General features: G+C 62.1%; 2 protein-coding genes across 6 annotated transcripts; one reads left to right on the forward strand and one right to left on the reverse strand.

Annotated features, from left to right (window-relative positions):
- The first annotated feature begins 187 nt into the window (after window positions 1-187).
- On the forward strand, window positions 188-12,614 carry INPP5E (inositol polyphosphate-5-phosphatase E). 3 transcript variants are annotated; one of them, XM_035015447.1, is made up of 11 exons: window positions 188-248; window positions 1,266-2,312; window positions 6,589-6,712; window positions 7,910-8,007; window positions 8,582-8,706; window positions 8,815-8,934; window positions 9,215-9,322; window positions 9,874-10,035; window positions 10,120-10,235; window positions 10,729-10,865; window positions 11,151-12,614. In XM_035015447.1, the coding sequence occupies exons 2-11, from the start codon at window positions 1,594-1,596 to the stop codon at window positions 11,281-11,283; spliced, it is 1,842 nt and encodes a 613-aa protein (XP_034871338.1). In that variant the 5' UTR covers window positions 188-248; window positions 1,266-1,593; the 3' UTR covers window positions 11,284-12,614. The 3 variants fall into 3 exon arrangements, with proteins under 3 accessions (XP_034871338.1, XP_034871339.1, XP_034871340.1); XM_035015448.1 differs by having other exon boundaries at window positions 10,133-10,235; XM_035015449.1 differs by lacking the exons at window positions 10,729-10,865; window positions 11,151-12,614 and adding an exon at window positions 10,647-10,724.
- Window positions 12,615-14,387: 1,773 nt separating this feature from the next.
- On the reverse strand, window positions 14,388-23,406 carry PMPCA (peptidase, mitochondrial processing subunit alpha). 3 transcript variants are annotated; one of them, XM_035015450.1, is made up of 13 exons: window positions 23,312-23,406; window positions 22,174-22,376; window positions 21,671-21,750; window positions 21,349-21,431; window positions 20,379-20,473; window positions 19,341-19,441; window positions 18,661-18,924; window positions 17,883-17,975; window positions 17,684-17,802; window positions 17,481-17,571; window positions 17,262-17,324; window positions 15,741-15,885; window positions 14,388-14,757 (listed from the first exon to the last, which is right to left on the reverse strand). In XM_035015450.1, exons 1-13 carry the CDS (start codon window positions 23,383-23,385, stop codon window positions 14,588-14,590), a joined length of 1,581 nt encoding a protein of 526 aa, XP_034871341.1. In that variant the 5' UTR covers window positions 23,386-23,406; the 3' UTR covers window positions 14,388-14,587. The 3 variants fall into 3 exon arrangements, with proteins under 3 accessions (XP_034871341.1, XP_034871344.1, XP_034871342.1); XM_035015451.1 differs by having other exon boundaries at window positions 14,665-14,753; XM_035015453.1 differs by lacking the exons at window positions 22,174-22,376; window positions 23,312-23,406 and having other exon boundaries at window positions 21,342-21,431; window positions 21,671-21,726.
- Between the last annotated feature and the right edge of the window lie 33 nt (window positions 23,407-23,439).

The following is a 23,439-nucleotide window of genomic DNA, read 5'->3' on the forward strand; positions in this document are numbered from 1 at the left end:
CCCCCCCCCCCCCCCCCCGGCAGCAAGTGAGGTGCGTCCCTTGGGAGGCCCGGCCCAGTGTGCCCACCCACCCCTGGAGCCTGGGGAGCCGCGGCGTGGGGGAGGGGCGTCTTCCGCGCTCGCGGGCGCGCTGGGTCCTCCGGCCGCCAGGGGCCGCTGTGGGGCCAAGCCCGCGATCCCCCCCAGACGCCCGTTGCCGGGGAGCGGCGGCCGGGCCCGCCGGGCTGGAGAGCGGGCGGCGCAGAGAGGTGGGCGCCGGGCGACCCCGGGCAGGGGTGCGGGTCCGGGGCGCGGGGTGACCCCTGGGCGGGGATGCGGGGCGAGGGTCCGAAGCGCGGGGTGACTCCTGGGCGGGGCGGGTCGCGGATCCAGGGCGCGGGGCGACCCTCTGCAGGGGAGGGGACTCGTATCCAGGGCACGGGGTGGCCCCTGGGCGGGGCGGGGGCGCGGGTCCAGGGCACGGGGGGACCCTGGGCGGGGGCGGGGACGCGTATCCGGCGCGCGGAGTGACCCCTGAACGGGGGCGGGGGCGCGAGTTCGGAGCGCAGGGTGACTCCTGGGCGGGCGTGCGGGGCCTCCGACCTCTGGGCGGGGACGCGGGTCCAGGGCGACGGGTGACCCTGGGCGGGGGCGGGGATGCGGATCCGGGGCGCAGGGTGACCCCTGGGCGGGGGTGCGGGGCGCGGGTCCCAAGCGCGGGGCGACCCTGGATGGGGCGGGCGCGCGGGTCCAGGGCGTGGGGTGACCCCTGGCTGGGGGCGGGGACAGGGGCCGGGGGCGGGGTCCGCCTGCGCGGCGGTCGTTGCCCTGGGGACCCCGCGGCGGCCTCACTGGCTCCCAGGTTCTGAGCCTGGGGCCTTTGGCGGCGGCGTGGCCTCCGACCTGCAGAGGGGACCTCTCTTGGGGCGGGGTCTGCGGGAGGAGCGATGGGGGTGGGCACGCAGGTGAGTGAGGGCGCGGGGACCCCCCTCCCCCATTGGAGGCTGCACGCACTGGCCCTGACCTTGGGGTTGTGGTTCTCCCCTGGTCACCCCTAGCGCCCCACGGAGGGGCAGGCCGGTCGGTGTGGTGGCTTCCCATCCTGAGAGGTGCCAGCTTGCACCCACCTCCCAGGAGGAGGCGACGGGCCAACGTCTCAATGTGTGTTCTTGCTAGACTGCTGCTGGCCTGTCGCTCTGTCACCCTGTACCGCAGCGGTCCCGTGGGAGCACTCACCTGGCATGGGTGAGTGGCTGTGCGAGGCCAATAGCTCGGTTTTCCTGTAGGTTCCTGTGGGAGACAGCGGGACTTCAGGGCTCCCAGCCATGCAGCAACGGGCCCTGCCCCTCCCGGCCGGCCCCGGGCCTGAAGCGGAGCCCCTGCGCCTTCTCTCCTCAGTGGCTGCCCGCCGACGTCGGACCGTGCATCCCTGACCCCGGGCTTCACCGGCAGCGCCCAGCGGGAGTTGTGTCCTGGGGCCTCCCGGGGCCGGGGGGCTGGGCTGCCAGCATCTGTGCTCTGGCCCCTGGACTGTCCACGTTAGCGGGCCTGGGCCGTTCAGAGGCATCTCCCCCGCAGCCTGCCGCTCAGGAGCATCTGCAGCCTGAAGACAGAATGCTCAAGGGACAGCTTCCAAACACGGGCAGAGACCTCGAAGCCCACCCAGGGTCCCCGCCTACCAACAACGGTCAGGGCCCTGAGAAGAGCCCAGTGCTCCCTCTGAACCTTCCAGCACAAATCAGCAATGAGGACCCACAAGCCAAGGCCACACCCTTTACCCCAAAGCCGCCGACGAGGCCCCGGCTGGAGCGAGCTCTGTCACTGGACGAGAAGGCATGGAGGAGGCGGCGTTTTCGAACCAGCCAGGAGGACCTGGCCGCGCGCAGTGGGGCCAGCCCCTCTAGGGGCTCCTTGCAGGACGAGGTCCCCAGGCCCCCCACCCACACTGACTCCCCACCCTGCCTGAGCACCTCCTTGCAGGAAATCCCCACATCCCGCAGGGCCCAGGGCAGCGCCGGAGGGAGCCCCTCCTCGTGGGGTCACTGTCTCTCCGGGATGATCGGCAGTTCCCTGGACCTCCTGCACCGGGACGGGGCCTTGGCTGGGAGCCCCAGCAGGCTGCCGGCTGTGGGCCAGAAGGTGGCCTCCAGTTCCCTGCGGTCAGCAGACAGGGTGGACTTGGTTCAGACTGACTGCAAGCCCCGCCTGCAGAGCAGACTGTTCCGGGCCCACAGCAGCCTGGGCCCCGGCCGGCCCCCAAGCCCCCTGGCCTGTGACGCCAAGTCCTCCTTCAGCCTCCTGGCGCCCATCCGCGCCAAGGACGTCCGGAGCAGGTAGGGCACCCGGGGGACGGGGGCGGGGGGCATCCTCTGTGGCTTGTTCGAGCGTTCGCAGGCACCCTCCTCGAGAAGCACGTGAAGGTTTTCTCGTAAAACCGTGTGCGGTGTGATGTGGAGGCTACTCCTTCCCAGAGGGGCACCCCTTCCAGAACTTTCCCTCCGTGTTTCAGCAGCACTCAGGGCACGCGTGCCTGTGAAACATGGTTCAGAGGCATCCATGACCTTCTGCACGCAACGCCGTACCTCGTTGGCTCTCTCTGGTTCTGAGCGTCGGGACAGCTTCCTGGATCAGTGTGGGTGTCCGCGTTGCTGTCTGTGCGGCCGCAGGGCCCCGCCAAGTAGCCTTGAGGGGGGCTGTCACTCCCCCAGTCCGACGCGGAGGGGCCCCCGGGGCCCCGGCTGGTGCTGTAGGCCTGCGGCGCGAGCAGCCGGGGCGGGGCTCTGTGCGCCAGCCAGGCCGCCGTCCGGGACAGATAGCTGGAGGGGGACTCCCGGACCTCAGAGAGGGGGGCCCCCTGGGCCGCTCGCTGGCTGCAGGGAGGGCGCGCAGGGCCCGATTGGCTGCACGTTGCTTCCAGGAGTGTCGCGATTTCTCTGAGGCTCGGACTGTTTGCTGAGCACCCCGCATCCATCAGCTCCCACTTGGCCCCACAACCACAGAGGACGCTTGGTTTCCAGTCTTTACGGGACCTTAGCAGCTAACGCGTTCTGCCTTTTTTATAGCTTCCAAAGAACCTAGCCAGGCGCTTCTGCCCCGATGCCTCTCCTTCGCTCGTGACTCCTGCGCGTGCTCCTGGCTCCAGCCAGCAGACCGGGGGTCCCAGATACTTCCGAGCCCAGCCTGTTAAGTCTGCTCTTCCCCGGGGACCTCAGTCGTGGGGCTCACACTGCAGTGCCCCCGCTGCCACTCTCCTGGCACCTGGCCCAGGCCCCTGCTCCCTACCAGGGTTCGGCGGCTTGTTTAAGCACATACGGGCCCTGACTTGGGGGTGCCCGCACCACCCACTCCCCAGCACGGCACCCGAGGCCCCAGGTGAGGCCCTGGCCCCACGTCCCTCACCAAACTCCTCACCACCGCTCCACCTGCTGCCCTCTCCAGTCCGCACTAGGCCAGCACCAGCCCAGCTGGACACGGAGCCGGCAGATGGTGGGATGGTCGCTGCGCTGGTGTCCATGACCCATGACCCCAAACCAGAAGTCCTGAAACAAAAGGACTGTGTTCTCTGCCAGTTCTGGAGACCTCAAGTCAGAAATCCCGGTGTCACGGGGCTGCGCTCCTTCCGGAGGCTCCAGGGGAGGGTCCTTCCTGCCCTTCCAGCTCCCGGTGGCCCCGGTGCCCCTCCGGCCTGTGCCCTCACCCGTCTCTCCTCTCACGGGGGCGCTGGTCGTTGGATCTAGCGCCCACCTCCGTCTGGGACACTCCCACGTTGCCATCCTTAACTAACCACGCTGCAAAGCCCCCGTGGCCACCGAGGGTCCCCTGCGCGGGTTCTGAGGGTCAGGCAGCAGAGGAAGCCGGTGGCGAGCCCAGCCGTGCCGGACAGAACCGGTTTCTCCGCTAGCGTTTCCGGAAGCCGGCGAGGCTTCGTGTCCCGGCAGTGTCACCCCCACAGGAGCGGCGCGTGACGCACGCACACCGCTCGTTCCAGAAGACGGGAATCCCGTCTCAGAATCGGGCCTCGATTCACTGTTTTCAGACAAGCAGCAAACAGCAGGCTGATGGGGATCCCTCACCCCAGTTCTGCGGCCTGAAGACCCCGTCTCAGCCCCTCGGTGTGCTTCGGAACGGGCGTGAACACACTTCCTCCGAGGAGAGCCGGAGGGTCCGTGTCTGCCTTGTGGGCGTGCGCACGTCTGTGGGGGGCGGGGAGAAGCAGACCCCCGCTGTGGGCCGCGACGCTTCGTTTCAGGGCGCCGACGTTTGGATTTTATGTCGTTTTCCTGCGTCACGAACACTGGTGTTCTCCCCCAACCGTTGGTAAGCGTGAAAACGGTTCTTAGCTCACGGACTGGCCACAAACAGGCGGGACCGGGCCGAGGTCAGAGCGGAGACGCCCGTTGTCAGGCCGGCCCCCCGCGGTGGACGGTGCGGGGCGCGGGGTGGGGAGCCGTCAGAGGCTTGGAAAGTACTCAGGGTGTCTGTTAACGGACATGGGGCTGGTTTCTCAAGGACGCTGCCAAACGAGCCGTGCGTCATGAAGCCCGGGTAAGCCGCGGTGGCGGGGCCTGGCCGAGCGGCCGCAGGGGACAGGTTCTCCCGCATCCCGGAAGGTGGAGGCCGGCGGGGAAGGCGCATGCGGGGCAGCGTGGAGGGGCGCGGCGTGGGGAGAAGGGCGGAAGCCAGGTGCGATCAGCCGCACCCGGTGGTCCCCCCCAGTGTTCGGAGCCCACCCCCTCTGCAGCCCACTGCCCCCCGTCTTCCTGCACCGCAGTGCCCGGCTGCCAGGCCTTGGCACACAGCGCCCTTGGCCTACCCCTGACAGACGGGACCGGACAGCCCTGCCTGCTGGGAAACAAGGGGGGGGCCTCAGAAGGAACAACCAGCCACCCGGTGCTGGAAAGAGCACTTCGAAAGAGCCCTCATTTGCATGCGGCCATCAGGGTGATGGCTGACGATGAGGGCTGTTTTTGTGGACTGATCAGGCCACCATCTTGGTGTCACTGGAGTAGGGATAGGACCCACGGAGCTTATTGGGGTACATCAGCCAGGACATGGGAATGAAGTCTGATCAGCCTCTGAGATGACCAGGAGACGATGGAGCCGCCCTCTGGGTGTGCAGGGGGACGGGTGGTCAGGGTCTGCAGCAGATGGATGGCACTGGGGGGGGACGGGTGGTCAGTGTCTGAAGCAGATGGATGGCACTCGGTCGGCGGGGACGAGTGGTCAGGGTCTGCAGCAGATGGAAGGCACCGGGGTGGGGGACGGGTGGTCAGTGTCTGAAGCAGATGGATGGCACTCGGTCAGCGGGGACGAGTGGTCAGGGTCTGCAGCAGATGGATGGCACTCTGTTGGGGGGGACGGGTGGTCAGGGTCTGCAGCAGATGGATGGCACTGGGTGGGGGGACTGTTGGTCCATGTCTGCAGCAGATGGATGGCACTAAAAGACCTAGGAGACAAAATGACCAAACACAGGAATGGCCATTGCCTGGGTACTGATTCCAGGAGCATCCTGACTGATCTCAAACTGGGTTGGAAGAAGTTCTGGAAGGAGAGCTCCCAGCAAAAGGAGGACCACAGACAAGTGGAGAAAGGCCACAGGTGGACACCGTGCAAGAGGAGAGATGACACAGGGAGGCTGGTGTCCCGCCCTAACATGGGTGACCGGGCCTGTGTGCACGTGCTGGGCTCGTCCACCTGTGCAGGAGAGCGCAGCCTCGAGGCCACCGGCTGGACAGGGGCACAAACGCAGTCTTGGCCTGATTTTGTTCGGTCCGTCGTCTGAGGACGGTTTTCCCATGGTTGAGAAGACGGGGCTACTGTTTCGTGATACGTGAAAATTACAGGACACTTGGACTCCGCAGTCCCCAGATGAAGCTCAGGGGCCGCACGGGCTCGCCGACGGGGCCGGGCGGCGGGGCGGGGCTGTAACCGTGTGCACGCTGTGCTCCGGAACTCTTGAAACGGGCTGTGACCGGCGGTTGTCGTGAGGGTGGACGTGCCCCCTGTAGCTTCCAGGGCCCCCGGGGCCATGCTGAGGTGGAGGCAAGCCCCTGGCCCAGGGTGCGCGTCACCCCAGGCTGCTGCTGTCCAGGGCCAAGAGCCCAGATGTCACCTTCAAGTCCTTGGTCTCAGGAGGTGACCGAAAAGTTGAATGTGTGCTGGTGTTTGTAGAATTGTGAACCCAGCGGGCTTTCCAAGAGGGCAGTGGACCCTCGTGCTGTGCCTCCTGCCAACCCATGGGCGCTCAGGAAGCCCCAGCTCCACCTGGGTGGCTCAGTCGGTTAAGCGTCTGCCTTCAGCTTAGGTCATGATCCCAGGGTCCAGGGATCGAGCCCCGCATCGGGCTCCCTGCTCGGCGGGGAGCCTGCCTCTCCCTCTCCCTCTGCCTACCTGTTCTCTCTATCTCTCTGTCAAATAAATAAATAAAATCTTTAAAAAAAAAAAAAAAAAAGGAAGCCCCAGCTCTGGGAGAGCCTCCCAAAAACTGGGGTTCCACACAACTGTGGGGGCCTGAGGCCGCAGGTGTGCCCGGCAGGTGTGTCCCTGCACCTGGCCCCCCCCGGGTCTGCCCGTTCAGACCCTCGACTTCTGGCTGCCCTCTCTCCACAGGAGCTACCTGGAGGGGAGTCTCCTGGCGAGCGGGGCCCTGATGGGGGCAGAGGAGCTGGCCCGGTACTTCCCAGACCGCAACATGGCCCTCTTCGTGGCCACCTGGAACATGCAGGGCCAGAAGGTAAGCCGCCCACTCCCACTCGGGTTCTCTCCCGGGGCCTCCGCGCCGCACACCGTCTGCCTGGCCTCAGCCCAACACCTGGGTCACCCAGAAAGCCCCTGCCTCACCCACCTCCCCACTGCCTGGGGGTGGAACACGGGGTTTTCTTACACGTGCATGTTTGTTTTTAGGATAGCTTTAGGCTCAGGGCAGATTTGAAGGGAACAGAGATTTCCCTAGAGCCCCCGCCCCCACGCACAACCTCCCCCTGTCCACACCCCACCGCTGGGCCGGCCATGACCATCCGTGAGCCTGCCCAGCCTGGTCTGGTCCTTGTCACCTGGGGGTCACCCTGGGTTACGTTCACTCGGCAGCTTCTGTGAGGAGGGGACAGCGGAGGCCTCCAGCCGCTCTGCCGAGACGGTGCTTTGTGTCCTGACCGCGCACAGGCCAGAGGTCTGCGCGCTCATCTCTGGCCTGTGCTTCTGGGGCCCCCTGGACACTGTGTGGGTGGCTTTGTCTCCAGCTCAGCCGTCTCCCCTGGGCCTCCCTCCTCGTGGCAAGGACTGTCCCCGGGTTGGCGGTCTCCGTCCCCCGCATGTGCTCTGACTTCTGGGGGCCGGGCGTGGACTGCCTAGCACGCCCCTGGTTGTCGTGGTGACATCACAGAAGGCACGTCCCTCCGTACGGTGGTGCCCCAGGCTGGCACGGGGCGACGGGCGCTGCGGGGGAAACAAGGCGGGGCTGCCACCGGCACAGAGTTTGGCTGAGGAACCAGGGGCCCTGACGACAGAGCCCCCGGAAGGAGACAGAAGTGATTCTCCCTTGGGCTGAAGGAGGCAGGTGCCCAGGCCGGCGGCACCACGGTCCCTGGGACGCCACCGTGCCTGTCCACGGGACGGCGCTCTCGTCCAGGGCCCTGAGGGCTTGGAGGCCACGACATGCAACCACAGGGTGGAGGAAGGCTCGCCCGCAGGACCGGGGCGCCCGGCCCGGGCAGCACCCCCCGCACCCGGAGTGTACCTGGGGGCACGGGCCGCGTGGCGAGGGTGCCGCACAGACGCGGGCGTGGCGGTGACCAACTGGGGTGGAGGGCGGCCTGCCCAGACCTGAGGCTCCCCTGGACGCGTCCCACGGGCAGCGCTGGTCCCCGAGCTGCAGGAGCGGCCGGGGCTGCTGGCCCTGCGGGAGCCTCTCGCTACACACGGTTCTTCGCAGGAGCTGCCGCCAAACCTGGACGAGCTCCTGCTGCCCGCCGAGGCCGACTACGCCCAGGACCTGTACGTCGTCGGGGTCCAGGAGGGCTGCTCCGACAGGTAGGGTGCACCCCTGCCCCGCGTCTGCCCAGCCCGTCAGCCCCCCGGCCCCTGGCGGCGGCGCTGAGGTGGGCCTTCGGGCCTGGAGCTGCTGCGGCCCGAGAGCCCCGTGTGGGGCGAGGCCGAGGCCGCAGCAGGCCGAGGCTGCCCGCCAGAGCCGCCTCCTGGTCTGTGGGCCGCTCAGAGAACTTAGAACAAGTGAGCTTCACTTCTTGTTGACTCACCGCTGATCTAAGAATGGCAGTGAAGAGCTGCAGGAGCCCTGGCTCAAGCCGACCCCTCCGCGGGGTCCTAGGTCCGCAGCGCCCCGGCAGCACGCCTGGGGTTTGCAGGGTGACGGCAGCACCCGGGCATCCCACCCCTCAGGAGGGGAAGGGGCCAGGCTCCCGGCCCCCAGGGTGGCGGGAGAGCACCGGCCTGGAACCCGCCCAGGGGCCCTCGTGTTGCCTGTCGGTCCGCCACTCTCCCTGCGGGACGACGCCCGATGGCGCGGCTGTCTGGGCTGCGGGGTGAGGGGTGGCGGGTCTGGGAGGTTCCAGCCCCCTTGCCAGGCTGTCCTGGCTTCCCTGTGCAGGCGGGAGTGGGAGACGCGCCTGCAGGAGACGCTGGGCCCCCGCTACGTCACACTGTACTCCGCGGCCCACGGGGCGCTCTACATGTCCGTGCTCATCCGCAGGGACCTCATCTGGTTCTGCTCAGGTAGGCGGGCCAGTCTGCTCTGCGCCGGCGCCCTGGGCACCCCCACCCAGCGGGTGCGCGCGGGGCGGGCAGGGGCGGCCGTGTCAGCCTCGCCCCTCCATCCCGCAGAGGTGGAGAGCTCCACGGTGACCACGCGCATCGTATCTCACATCAAGACCAAGGGCGCCCTGGGCGTCAGCTTCACCTTCTTCGGCACCTCCTTCCTCTTCATCACGTCCCACTTCACCTGTAAGTCCAGGCGCCAGGGACACCGCTCCCCCGATGTCCGCCCGGAGAGTCTGGAAGGCGGAGGCCCCGCGTGACCCGTGACCGTGTCCTCCGGTAGCGCTCGGCTCCGGGCTGGGCGCTGAGGGGGCTGGTGTGGGGAGGCCGTGGGGCTCAGGGCGAGAGTACCCGGTGGGGCGGGCCGCCGCAGACGCTGGGGTAGAGCGGGCTGGGGGCGGTGAGCGCCAGGTGTCCCGTGTCCACAAGCCTCGCTGGAGAGGCCCCCCACGCTCTGTTCTCACAGCCGGGGACGGGAAGGTGAGCGAGAGGCTGCTGGACTATAGCAGAACCGTCCAGGGCCTGGCCCTGCCCAGGAGCGTGCCGGACACCAGCCCCTTCCGCTCCGACGCTGGTGAGCCCCCGTCCGCGCGCTGCCGCCTTCTTCTCTGGGTACTTCAGTGAAAGTAACCTTTGAGAGCTTTTGAGAATCCAGGTTAGAAAAGTCTAGAAAGTCACCAGCCAATGGAAATAAAACCGCTGAGGCCTGGCGCTGGGCTCCTCACGAGCTGTGACCCTGTCAGCGCATTTGGCGGCTGCTTTCACGAGGAGCCCGGCCTCACCAGCCCGGCTCTGCATCCTCCCCCCTGCCCCCCCTCCAAACCCCCCCTACCCCTGGCTGCCCCGCGGGACGGCGCCCTGGCGGAGGCAGCGTGCGTGGCAAGTGTGGGCTCCTGTGAGCGTGAGGGCGCCACGCGTCCCCGGATGTCTGTTGCTGTTTGAGAGAGAATTGTGACCCCGACTGTCGACCCAGGAGGTTGCAGGGCACCCCCCCCCCCCCACGGGCTGCGCCCCCTTCCCTGAGGAGTCCTTGCTTGTGGCTCTGGCCAGACACAGACCAGTCCCTGTCGCTAAGGCATGGTGAGCACAGAGGGCCGGGCTCACACGCTTTCCCATTTTGGCCAGCGGATGTCACCACCCGGTTCGATGGGGTGTTCTGGTTTGGAGACTTCAACTTCCGTCTGAGCGGTGGGCGCGTGGCCGTGGAGGCCATCCTGAAGCAGGACCTGGGAGAGAAGGTGTCTGCCCTGCTCCAGCATGACCAGCTCACCCAGGAGATGAAGAAAGGTCAGGTCTCAGGGAGGAGGTGTGGCCTCCCCAGCCCCGAGAAGGCGCAGCCTGCGGGGTTGACGTGGACTGTGACTGTTCCAGGGTCCATCTTCAGGGGTTTCCAGGAGCCAGACATCCACTTCCTTCCATCATACAAGTTCGACATTGGGAAGGACTCCTACGACACCACCTCCAAGCAGAGGACCCCCTCTTACACGGTGAGCACGCCCCTGGCGCCGGCCCGGCTCTGCGGCCGAGGTCTGGGTCCGCTCGCGCTTCCGAACCGTGGGCTGAGGACTGAGGTTGGCCGTGAGGGCAGCAGCCGCGGGCCGCGGGGCCTGTGGGGTGCGGTCAGACTCGGGCCTGGGCCGCTGCGGGCTAGTGACCGCACCTCTCCGAGACTGCTGGGGTTGGGGGCAGTGCCCCCGACAAAGGCCCTTCCGAGGGTCGTCTGCTGGTCCCGGGACAGCGAGGCACACGCCCCGCGCTGTCACTTGGTTGAGCCCCTGGCTCCACCCCCTCCACACTGGGTCCCCGGACACAAGTCCGCACTGGGCTCGGGGGAGGGGCTCCGGGAAGAGGCTCTGGGGGGGCGGGGGATCTGACGCAAGGACTCTGCTCGGGCACAGCCGAGGTGACAGGCACGCAGGCCGAGCCCTGCAGCGAAACTGTGCAGCATCCGGGCCCCTGTCTGTGGGCTCTTTTCTGCAGGACCGGGTCATGTACCGAAGCCGCCACAAGGGTGACATCTGTCCCATCAAGTATTCCTCCTGCCCTGGCATCAAGACGTCTGACCATCGCCCCGTGTACGGCCTGTTCCGGGTGAAAGTGAGGCCGGGGAGAGACAAGTCAGTACCCTGGCCACATGTCCTCACGCGTCCCGCCCTCGGGGCCCCGGGGGCCGGGGGGCGGGATTCCTACTCTGAAGTGAGGGTCAGGGCTGGCCGGCTCTTTGTGACACGCACGCGGCCGGGCCTGGCCCGGGCTCCGGACGGGTTTCTGCTCGCGGGCAGCAGTGGTCACGCGCGGTACGCGGCGGGTCCCAGCGGCCCACAGGGACTGGGCAGCAGAGTCGGCCTCCTGGAGGCTGCGGAAACAGCCGGCCCCCCTGGCTGACACCCTTTCCTCCACAGCATCCCGCTAGCTGCCGGCAAGTTTGACCGAGAACTGTACTTGATAGGAATTAAAAGACGGATTTCCAAAGAAATTCAGAGACAGCAGGCACTGAAGAATCAGCACTCGAGTACTATTTGTACTGTTTCTTGAGGTCTGCCCAAGGACCTCTGGCACCTCCACCGGGAGGTTACTTGATCAAAAGCCCCTAAAGACGGAAGAAGTTGCTGTGTGGGACTTCTCCCCCTTTCTGGGCTGCCGACGAACCACTGCTCGAGACTGACACGCCTTCTGACCCAGAACCCCACGGGGAGGCCAGCAGACCGGCCAAGTGGTACCGAGGCACCAGTGCCCCCGCCCGGAACGACACCAGCCACGCTTGTTTACAGCACGTCCCGGCAGGCCCCACGCCGGCCACACGCGCGGTCCCGGGGCGCAGGCGTCTGGGTGGGGCGGGGCCTGGAGCCACCCGCTCACCCAGAGCCGGGGCTGGCAGCCCCCCAGCAGCCCCTCCAGTGCAAACTGGGAGGTGCCCTTCCCCCTCTGAGCACAGCGGGCCCGGTACCAAAGACGTAAGCTGCTCAGGGTCAGGCGGCTGGGGGGGGGGGGGGTGGTCTCTGTCCCACCAGTGCACTTGAGGACCAAGCCCAGGCCCAGCTGGTCAGGCCAGAGCCAGCCGACTTCCAAGGAGGGAACACAGTCCCGCTGGGACGGGGAGGCCTGGCCTGTTTCAGGGCCGCCTCTGATCTTGGGGGGCTGGCCCGGCCCATCCAGCCATGAAGCCACCTCCCTGTCCTCTTCTGGTTCTGGTGATTTAAGACTGTTTGCATACACGTGACCAGCCTCAAACAGCATGAACGTAAGTAGCGCACTTCCTGGCCTGAGAAAGCAGGGGAAGCTTAGGGTGTCCCCCACATTCCGGATCTCTTCTTTCTTCGAGGGCTGAGTGCGTGATCGCCCACGATGGCTTCTAAAGACCGGCTCTGAATGTGGGAAAACCAAGGGGCACTCAATCTAGTCTTTCAAGTTATTTATTTTTCCATATTTATATTTTTAAATAAATCCATATATTAAATCTTAAGCTCTTTCTGGCCAAAGATTGAGTCCTAGAAAGAGATCATCTGTACACTCAGCCCATTCTCCTGATGTTCTCAGAAAACAAGGGTGTCCAGTTCAATGGCAGGAAGTTCAGGGTACACCGTGGCTCCCCAGGGCCACCTGCTCTGCACCCAGCTGCCACCCCAACCATGGGGCTGGCTGGAGGGGGGCTTTTAAGGGAGAAGGGGACACCCCAGACCTGAGTGGAGGAAATGAAGTCACTTCCACAGGGCGTGTGTACCCCCTTTATTAGTGCCAACTTCCACAACACGGAGCCAGGCATACCCGGTCTCTGACACAGAGGGGAGAGTCTGTTCATGAGAAGGTCCAGTCAACCCCATCGGACTTCAAGAAACGAGATTGTATAAAATTTTACTCAAAAGAAATGTGCCGTTGAGTTTTGAATCATGAATTGAAAACGTCTGTTACAGATTTTTGCAGTGAGGGGGCCTGGAGAGGAGGCATTTTTATGCATCTTCCCAGGCACCATCTCTGACCAACAGGACAAAGCGATGGTGCAGCATGGAGGAGTCTGGCTTGAGACGGGGCTTCGTGTCTGTGGGGATCGTGACACACACCTGAGGGGTCACGGGTCCAGTCAGGATACTCCCTTAAGAGCAGCCAGGAGATTTGAGATGAACAGGTTTCGCTTAGAAAGGTTAAAATTCAGATAGGGGCGCCTGGGTGGCTCAGTCGGTTAAGCGACTGCCTTCGGCTCAGGTCATGATCCTGGAGTCCCGGGATCGAGTCCCGCATCGGGCTCCCTGCTCGGCGGGGAGTCTGCTTCTCCCTCTGACCCTCCCCCCTCTCCTGCTCTCTGTCTCTCGTTCTCTCTCAAATAAATCTTTAAAAAAAAAAATTTTTTTTTCAGATGAATGCAGATATGGGCCAGTCTGAAAACCAGCTTCACCGAGATCGAGAAGCACAAGCATGAGGGTGGTTTTCAAGACCTGGCTCTCATCGCCTCCACGCACTCTGCTCACGCCAGGCCTCCCTTGGGCACCTGCTGAGCCTGCGGCAGCCAGCCCTGAGGGCCACGTGGGGCCCAGAATGGGGAGGGGGCGTGGCTGCATGCCGAGGGGAGCAGAGGGGCCAGGCCATGACAGGGTCCAGGGAGAAGCCAGTGGGGAAGCAGGACAGGCGGGTTAGCACCAGCTTCCAGACCCTGGGTCTGGGCAGTGCTTCAGCTTTTCTGGTCAGAAAAACGCTCTGACCAACATCCACCCGGGCCTCATGTCTTCCCGAGCTCTGCCCCCCACCCCACTGAATGCCTGCAGTGCGGCCAAGCTCCTGCCCTCTACCTCCCTTGGGTGCTGCCCTCCCCCTGGGGTAACCACAGAAACGACAAGATAGTCCACACTGCTGCCCACCTGCCCTCCAACTCAGGCTCATCTCCCTTGGGCCCCACCCCAGCGGGCATGGAGGGCCTGGCATCCCCGCTGTGCCCCGCCCTCCGCAAAGGTAGTCACTGGCACGTGTGCTAGAAAGGCACCTAAACAGGATGATGGGCTCCGGCAGAATAAGTGGATTAAATAACTGAAGTAACATTCACGAGTCGATCTCCTCGGAATAGCCCTGCCCTCCTGCCTGCGCGGCCGAGGCTGCCGAGGCTGCCAAGGGCTGGGGACAGCAGCGGCCCTGCAGCTACAAGAGGTGGCCCACGTGGGCTCCTGGGGACTCTACACGCATTCACGTTGGAGAACCACAAAGCTAACAAAGCTAGCCCACGTTGCTAGACTCACCGGGCCCTGCGGCACTCCTGACAGCGCCTTCCCCTCCAGCACGCTCCCGGCTTTGCTCCCCCGACCGGCCACCGAGTCTGAGAACCCCGCCTCCCGTCCTGTGCGCTCAGACATGCCCGCAATCAGAACAATTAAAGGACAAGAGGCCTCGCAGTGTTGGGTCCAACTGGACGACCCTCAGGGAGACACCCCGCTTGCCCACTTCCAGCCCTGTTTCAGGGATGCTGCTGAGGGTGAAGGAAAACCGTGCTGAGAAAAACGCTCCACGAAGCAGACCAGGGGCTCCTGCCCTGCCCCGGGGGCTGACTGTGGGGAGACAGTGCGGCACTGCTGATCTCCAGGGGCGCAGGACGACAGGAACAACGCTGACCTGCTCCCCAACAGCAGTCTGCCTTGAACCTTCTTGCACTTCGCTGGTTTCTAGCCACAGTGAGGGCAAACCTTTATTCCACCGAGTGGCTTATTCAACAGCAAAGAACCAGAAACTGAGCTGTGCTCGGCGACATTAAATTTGTTCAAGAGTCCCATGGTTTGCACCGTTTGAGTCTTTGCACTAAACTCACACCCAGAGACACGTACGATCGCACGCGACTCCCGCAGCCGCAGTCGGGCGGCCTCTAGCGGAAGAGCCGGTAGATCCTGGGCAGGCGCCCGTCTCTGCTGGACAGCGCCGCCTGGATGTGCTCGTAGGCCGGCAGGTCGCTCAGATCGCCCAGGGCCGCCACTGCGGGCTTCCTGCGAAGCATCTGAGAGGCAACTCTCCGGATGTCTTCCGGCTTCACGCTGCCTGGCACAGGGGACAAAAATACCTCAGGGGATTGCCCGCCTCCTGCACGGACTCCGTCTCCGGGTGTGGCTGCGGCCCCTCAAGGCCCTGGGGGTCTGAGGCTGGGCTGCAGACTCCAGAGGGTCCAGATTCAGCTGTGGGGACTATACTGTGAGTCAGGGTGAAGTATCAGGTTTTTCTTGGTAAACGGAGAAGTACCAGTGGTTTAAAAGAATTTTCAAATGTAGACGTGTGCCTGCCCAGAAAAGTTGACACATCTATAATGGAACAGCTCCTTGTCTGCAGAGCTACCCACATGGAGGGGCTGCGGGGCTTCGTAGGGGGGCAGCCGCGTGCGCAGCCTGGCCTCCCCAAGAGGGACCTGGGTCCACAGCTCGTGTGGGCACGAAAAGCGCACCGTGGGAACACACTGACCAGTAGGTTGGTTTTGCTACAGAAGACGAGGCCTTAGGGAGATCAGGTACTGTTGTGCTCCATGGTCTGAGGGGCTCCCCGGGGCGGGGGGGTGAGGATGCACCCGCGGACGGGATGCATGCTGGAGCCGCCACGAGGTAACAATCGTCACCAAAGAACCACCGGCCTAACCCTTGTGGGGTCACGGACCCTTTGAGGAGCTGATGGAAGCATAGACTCGTCCCCCAAAGCGGGACACACAGGGAAATTCAAGGACTTCCTGCAATTCACCCACAGGAGGCCATGGAAACCTGGGCTCAAGTCACAGAGGGCGCCACCACACGAGCCCCGTGTGGAGCGTTTCCGTCCATTAGCTCACCGAGTCGGCTTAGAAACCCGGAGCAGTGGTGAAAGGCCCCTTTATAGGGGGTGAAAAGCTGGGGCCACAGGGGTCAGTACTCAGGGACCCGAGGCAGGGCTGGTCCAGGGTGAGGGCTCACGGGTCCAGGAGCCACGAGTAAACAGGTCTGTGGCAGTCTCCTGGGAGGAAAAGGAGGGAGCCCGACCTGGGCCCCCAGCATGGTACTCACGGATGAGTGCGCACAGCTCGTGGGGCAGCTTCCTGGAACGGGTCGCCAGCACCTGTCTCCCTACATCCTCAAAGATCACAGGCCTGGACTCCAGGTTCATCATGAGCATGGACATCAGCTGCGTCTTGGCCCGCTCCAGCTCCACCTGGGATTCAACCACCAAGTCACACGCTTCAGTTCACAACAGCTCACACACCGTCGCCCTGTCAAGGCCACGTCACAAGAAGACAAATCCAAGAGTCAGGGGCTCCACGCTGAACCCAGGCACAGGGCCCAGGCAACCCTGTTCCCTGTGCCCCCGGGGAAACTCTGAGGGGACCAGCTCGATCTACCAAGTCTGGGCCTGGAGCCTCTCTGACCAGGGGTGAAACTGACGACGTTGGGACTTCGGCAAGTTTCATCCACAAAGCTCAGCGTGAAACCGGAGGGCACGGAAACCGGCTGGGTGAGAGACCGGAGGGGCCGGCCAGAGCAGCACACGTGCTGCAAGACAGACCAGCTGCGGAGATTCCGTGTCACCGTCTAAGCAAGAAGACTCCTGATTGCAGACGAGTCCTTTCTACTTTGCCAACTCCGGGCAAATACTTACAACTTACCTCAAATTAGCTTCACGTTAACGGGAAGTACTTCCTAGCAGGCCACTAATGGAGCCCCCCCAACTGATTTTTAAATACATTTTTGTAAAATTACTTTTTTGAAATACTTTTTTTTTTAAACTTTTTCTGACTAAAAAGGGAGCATGTGATTATTGCAAAAAGCAGGGACCGAACAGGAAAGATCTATAGGTGAAGGCCGTGCGCCAACCCTCAGAGGCACTCAGCCCACACGCTGGGGCTCTCCTCCAGGCCTTCTATGCGCGTGCATACGGAACCTGCTTATTTGTACCAGGGCTGGTCCACGAAGAAACAAGATCTCTAAATACGTAAGCTGACAAAAACTAAGCCAAACAAACGAGGAAACAAAGACTCAGGTTAAAACACAAAATGGAGTTCAGGGTGCCAGGCAGGCTCAGTCCACAGAGCACGTGGCTCTTGGTCTCGGGGTTGTGAGTTCCAGCCCCAAGCTACGGATAGAGATTACCTTAAACCTAAAATCTTTAAAAACAGAACAAAACCAAAAAGCAAAACAAAACGTAAAATGGAAGTTAGGAGAGAGCTCGAGAACCACCCCGAGAGGCCTGCTCATCCTGTGTGACGTGGCTTTAGTTCCCATGGTTCTGCAGGGTGGTTGAAAAGGACACTCGAGACCGCTCTGCACCATTTCTTCCAGGAGGGCCAGGGCCAGGCAGGTGTGAGCAGGCCCAGTGCTGGCAGGGCAACGACTGTTCTCGGTGCTGAGACCAGGGAGCAGGGGAGGAGCTCAGCTGTAGGCCTGGCTCACCCCGGGGCTGCACTGTTCTGGCTGGGATGTTGGCGGTGCTGGGAGCACAGAGGCCAGCCACCCCCACACCGTGTTCTCCAACCTGCCGACACCGTGGGGATGTCTGGAGTCAGCTCTGTGTCGTTTCTGTGCTATACTTACCACATCCACGGTTCCAGCCATTAAAATAAATTCCTTTGTGAGGATTTCCACCATTTCTCGAACCTTTAGGGAAGAAGGTACAGATGAAGAGTGTGATCTGGACCTAACAGTCTGTCTCTTCCAATTCAATGACACCCCTGCTCCGAGAAACCAGCTCTGTATCCTGAGACACGAGCTGCACAGGAAGCAGAGGCCGCCCGCTTTGGGGCTGGCCCTCACCTGTCTGGGGTCGGCGCTGGCGTGCACACACAGGAGGCCCGTGTCCTCATAGCTGTGGTGGTATGAGGTTGCGTTGTACATCCAGTGGTGCCTGTAGGGAGCAGGGACAAAGGGACACCTGGAAGGTGGTGTCACAGTCCAAAAGCACCTTCGGCTGGGCCTGGTGACCCTGGGGACAGCCAGGTGAAAAGAATCCAACCTACCTGTTGAGCACATTAAGGTAGAGCCTGGTAAACATGCCTTTGCCGGGCCCACCAGCTGAGAAGGAGCCGCCGCCCCCCATCATCATGTTCAGGACGGCAAAGGGGATGAAATCTTCCTCCTGCGGGAGACATGAGGGCAGAGGTTTGCCGGGAGGTGACATCTGGCTCTCGGATGTGGTAGGACCCGGCTGGGACTTACCAAGAAGGAACAGCTCTCCAGTCCTATCATGATGTGCGTGAGCTCGGGGAACGGGGCAGGGCCCAGGCTGACGTTGGACATATCTCTTTCCAGCTATAAGCAAAGAAAGTGAACAGTGTACCCACACAGAAAACAAGCAGGCCTGAAAAACCTCTCAGGCCAGATCAGCCTAAAAACAGTTCTACTGGGGCACCTAGGTGGCTTAGTCAGTTGAGTGTCCAACTTTTGATCTCAGGGTTGTGTGTTCAAGCCCCACATTGGGCTCCGTGCTGGGTGTGGAGCCTACTTTGAGGGAAAAAAAAAGGCAAAAGACCCCATCATGGTTCTATAGAAATCATATACGAACATCAGTAAACTCCCTCTAGAAGAAAGAACGATCCTTTAACCTTCCAGTGAAGCTAAACTCATTCTTTTTTTTTTTTTTTAACATCTTACTCATTTACTTGAAGAGGAGAGAGGGAGAGAAAGAGAGCACAGAGGGAGAGAGAGAAGCAGGCTCCCCGCTGAGCAGGGAGCCCGATGCAGGGCTCAACCCCAGGACCCTGAGATCATGACCTGGGCTGAAGGCAGATGCTTAACCACGGAGCCACCCAGGCGCCCCTAAACGCATTCTTAACAAGCTCTCAGCTTTAAACAAGGAACACGTCCTGCCCTGATACCACAACGTGTATTACGGTAAAGCCAAGAATACACAGCTCATTCTAACACCTGTGCGATAAAGCTAAGAACGTACCAAAAACAAAGTAAAGAAAGTACATGTACCCGATCTCGGCTTTACCTTGACAACCCCCCCAGTGTACTGTGCTACCGATCTGTCGACGTCCACAGCCCTCTCACATCCCCAGGTCGGTCGGGTTCCCAGGAGGTACTTTCTGGCACATTCCACCAGGTGCTCATGCTCCACCCCGACTCCAGCCAGCACCATGCGGTCAGGGGTGTAGTAATTTCTCAGGTACGAATGAAGCACTTCTCGATCGATCTTTGCTATGTTTTCTGTGGGGCAGAAACGGTGGAGGCCAACTGTGTTTTCCCGATAAGCAGCCTAACAAAAGAAAGGAGAAACACAGGTGGCAGAGAGGCCACGGCCAGGTCTCCCCCCTGCGGAGCTGGGCCTGCCATGACCCCAGCTGTGGCAGGAAAAGCCCACAGTTGCTTAGCTTTGCTAATTTGGCAAGAGCAGTTTCGTTTGCTTACAAAAGCAGTAAAATCTCTCTCTCCAGAACGAAGTCTCAAAAAAACCCCACTTAAAATAAAAAAATCATTCTGGAAATGGATCAAGACCTTATTACTCTTAAGAATGAGAATGTGAAAAACTTGCATAAGTTGCAGGTTTGAGAATTAAGAATCTTCTGTCCACACCTATAACCTGTGAATGGCCTCAGGAAGGCAGATGGGCCCTCTCAACTATGCTGCTGTTGGGAGGGCCGCGGAGGCGGGTGCTGGCGGGCTTTCTAGTACCTCATGAATCATCTCTGTGAGAAGCGGTTCTGGGTCAGGCCGCATGTCAAGGTCCTCCAGCTCAAATTGGACAGCCATCCGTGTCATCTCAATTTCTTCATCTGCAAAGAACCCAGACAAGGCTCAGACCATACCAGCCAGGAGGGAAATGGCACTGGGCCTAGGCTGCCAGGCTGGGCCAAGGGTCATCGGCTTGCAGACACCGGCAGTCTCCTCGGCCTTCATCTGGGGTAGACCTGGGGGCACTTGTGTGAGCGAGGGGGCAGGGCCTAGAGGCACTGGGCCTCTTGTCCGGCTCAGCCACCTGGACGTGCCCCGAGCCCCGGCTTCCTTCCCAGGAGAGGCACTCAGGCCCGACCCGTCTCCCCAGAGGACTGCTGTGAGTATAGTCATGTGGAATGGGAAGGTGCTTACAAAAGAGGCACCATCCGGCATCACGGCTGCCACTTCATCAGCAACCTGGAGTAAGTACTGGAAGGACTACAAGGCCAGGCTGACGTGACCAGAGCGCAGCCAGGGCAGCAGCAATGGGCAGCAGGGCCCTCTCTGGTCCACTGCGGGCACGGAATTCAAAGTCCTGCCACCACCAGGCCAAGGAAGGGGATGGACACAGGGACGTGGAAGCTTCTGGTGGCACACCAGCCTGGTGTTTAAAGACAGTCTGAAATGCCTTTCAGAAGTGAAAGACCCAGGGCTGCCTGGCTGGCTCTGTCAGAGGAGCATGCGACTCTTGATCTCCGGGTTGTGAGTTTGAGCCCCATGTTGGGTGTAGAGAGTACTTAAATATTAAAGGAAAAAAAAAGAAGGAGAAATGAAAGCCCCAATTTAACTAAGAACGTTAAATAGCACAGAGTTATGTCAAAGTACTGAGCTCACTGAAGGACTTTTCTGACCATCAGCGTTATTTCCAAGGAAATCGTGCCAACTCACTGGTAGCTGACCTCGAGGGCTGCATACAACGCTCTTCCTCAGGGGCAGCGCTTCCCCGTGCCTCCCCAGGGCCCAGCCCCCAGCCCCCTCATGCGGCCCCGGGCCCACCTGTGAGCCTGGGGTGCAGGACCACATCAGCGAGCAACCCAACTACCGTGTCCAGGCCTTTAGAGTCAGCAGACACAGCGTACATGGTGGTGTCCCTGGAAAGAAGCAACGACATGAGGCACTGAGGTCACCACAGGGACACACCAGCGGGGGCCACTCCCCCCGCTGCACTGAGGACCAGCACACACTCGCTATGTCCCACCTTACAGGACAACTTCCAGCATGCACTGGAGTGACAGCAGCTGCGCAGCCAAGATGGACAAGAGCCATCCTGAGACATTTCCATAAGCACAGGCCCCCTGCCACGGGGGCCCTTTTATCACGGGCTTCCTGAGCATCAGCTGCCCCGACTCACGGTCAACATGTAGTATGCACGGCCTTATGTGGTTAGGGGACAGGCCACAGGTGGCAGACAAACACCACCTGCCCTATCCACAGCGCCCCTACATCTGTGTGCTGGCTACATACTGAACCTCCCCCTGTCCCCAAAAAGACCACTGCCTCTTCCGGGCTGAGCCTCTCCCCGTGCTGTTCTGGGCCACCTCCTCCCCTCAGTCGGTCTGGCAAACTCCTCCAAGACCAGTCCAATGATGACTTTGTTATCATTCCTTTCCTGACTCCAGACCAGGTTAGTTGCCTGTCCCCCACCAGTCTCGGTCTCTGGCTCTTGTGTCCATTACCTGGGGTGCAGCCCTCTGCCAGATACGCGAGCATATTGGGGACAGGGCCGGCTGCATCCCTAGTGCCCAGCTGGCAGTCTCTGGGTATTGCCTGGCCCTCCAACGGGTTCTCTTCTCTAAGTGCTGCTGCCTGCATATTTCCCCCACCAAATTCTCCACCCAACCCGGCCTAGGCCAGGCTCACTTCTCACCCTAACCTCCACAAGCCTCTCCAGGGTGTAGGTTTCAGTGGGACTCTGACCAAAGATAAGAACCACAGTTCCACGTGGATGCAAAATACGACGGCGTACCTTGACGTCTGGCAGTCACAAATACCCCCGTGCTTTTCCAACGTAAGCAGAATTTCATCTTTGCTGTTAAATCGATCCGTCGACTAGTAAAGATAAATAAGTAAACCTAAATACGCAATCCAAAAAAACCTCTAAAATATGTTCTTTGAGAAAAAAATTTACTTCGAAAACATGTGAAATCAAATTATCTTTTAACCTAAATATCTTTTAGTAGGATTATTTTAGCAGCTTAGTCACTTATTAAAATAACCATTCTAAAAAAATTAAAACTTGACAGATTCTTCTCAAGTACAGGCTCAAAGATTACAAACAGGACACTGACCGAAAATGCCAATTTTTCCAAAAAGTGAGCAATTCCACTAAGATATTTTGCTTCATATCTTGATCCTGAATTAATAAGAACTGGCAATAAAAAGAAAATTGACAGGTTAAACCAAACGTTGAAAAGGGGAGGTTTTAGGGGGATTTAATCAAGAGAAACCTTTAAAACTGAACGCGATCAGACAGGCTGACCTAATTACGTGAGGGTGATGATGTGTCCACTACCTGGGCTACGTCCCCACAGCTGCACACCCACGTTGACACTGATGGAGCTGATGCTTCATGTTTACGGTGGACAAGCGTGAGATTTCTATGAAGGTGGAAAGGGGGAAAAGCCCACCGCCAACGTGGTGGTTCATGCTCTGTGTATTGTTTTCAGGGTCTACGCCGTACTTTCCCACTCCGAACACAACTCACAGACGACGTATAAAGCCTAACAATCAGCTGAGGCACGTGGGCGTGAAAACAAACGGGATGACCCACACCACCAGCAACAGTACTTACTTCCTACCGTACAAAATTGTCCAAATTTGTTTTGGGAGGCCACGCGAAGCCCATTATCCAGCGTGGTGACTCTGGTTTCAAACTTTTCCTGTCCATCCACTGTAGCAAACACAGGCTCAGGCACCCCGGGCAAGGGGGATGAGAGCGGGATGTTGGGATAGGCAGCGCCACTGCTGAACGGCCTGTGGGGAGGAGCTCCGGACCTACACGGAGGGGAGACCCAGTTACAAGAGACGCGAGGCCACCGAGCCTGCGGCGACCGTCTGCGCCCGGTCGGGCACGTCCTGTCCACGTCAAAACCGGGTGCGCCCCTTTCTGTAGATTCGTTTTACACACCCCAGGACAACACGGGTGTGACCGGGACACCGCCGCTGGGTACAAACCCCGGCTCGGCCCCGGGCCTTGACTTCCCCCTCTCCGAAGACCGTGACAGCCCCGCACGCTGCCGGCAGCCGGCGCCTTAAAGCTCTTCGGCCCACGCAGCCCCGCCGGAGCCCGCAGAAGCCAACCCCTGCGCGGGCGCACGAGGCCCCGGCCTGGACTCCAGCTCGCTCTCCAGCCGCCGCAGGGTCCCAGGCCCAGCACGCCTGGCCCCTGGCGGCCAAGGCTTCTGCGCTTCCCGCTCCGGCCTCCGCCAGCGGCTGCCCCTCGCTCGCTCCTCCTCTCTGCGGCCCGCCGCCCCGTCCGTCGCCCGAGCCCACTTCCCCAAGTTGCACGCGTCCACACGCCCGCTCCCGCTCTGCCCGCGCCCCGCGCCGGCGCACACGCAGCGGCCGCCCCCACCTGCGGCCCGAGGGGACGTGCCCGAGGCCACGAAGGCGGGGGAGCGAGTGGGGGCGGGGAAGGCGCGACGGCCTCACGAGGGGCCCGCGGCCGGACCGGGCCGGGCGGGGAGGGCACGTGGCCTCCGACGGGCCCCAGCGGCCCGGGAGGGGCCAGGCGAATGGGGCTCGGGGCCCGCACCCGGGGCCCCCGGCGGGGAGGCGCCCTCAGCGCCTCGCAGGCAAGGCCGGGGTCCCGAAGCCCGAGCCCGGCCCAGCGGCGCCGCGTCTGCGCGTGGGGAAGCCAGAGGTTGCGCGTCCGGCCGGACGCCCGCCGCCCCGGCCCCCGGCCGGCCCCCCGCGCGCAGCCGGCTCACCTCAGCCGCGCGCGGCGCCACGAGCCCGAGCCGCGCAGCAGCAGCCGCGCCGTCGCCACGACCAGAGCCGCCATCTTGGGCCCCCGCCCCCTGCTTCTGTCGTCACTTCCGGCCCCGCCCCGGCGCCC

Source organism: Mirounga leonina, unplaced genomic scaffold (genome assembly GCF_011800145.1).
Source record: "Mirounga leonina isolate KUSES-001 unplaced genomic scaffold, KU_Mleo_1.0 Mir_170, whole genome shotgun sequence".
NCBI classification, from domain to species: Eukaryota; Metazoa; Chordata; class Mammalia; order Carnivora; family Phocidae; genus Mirounga; species Mirounga leonina.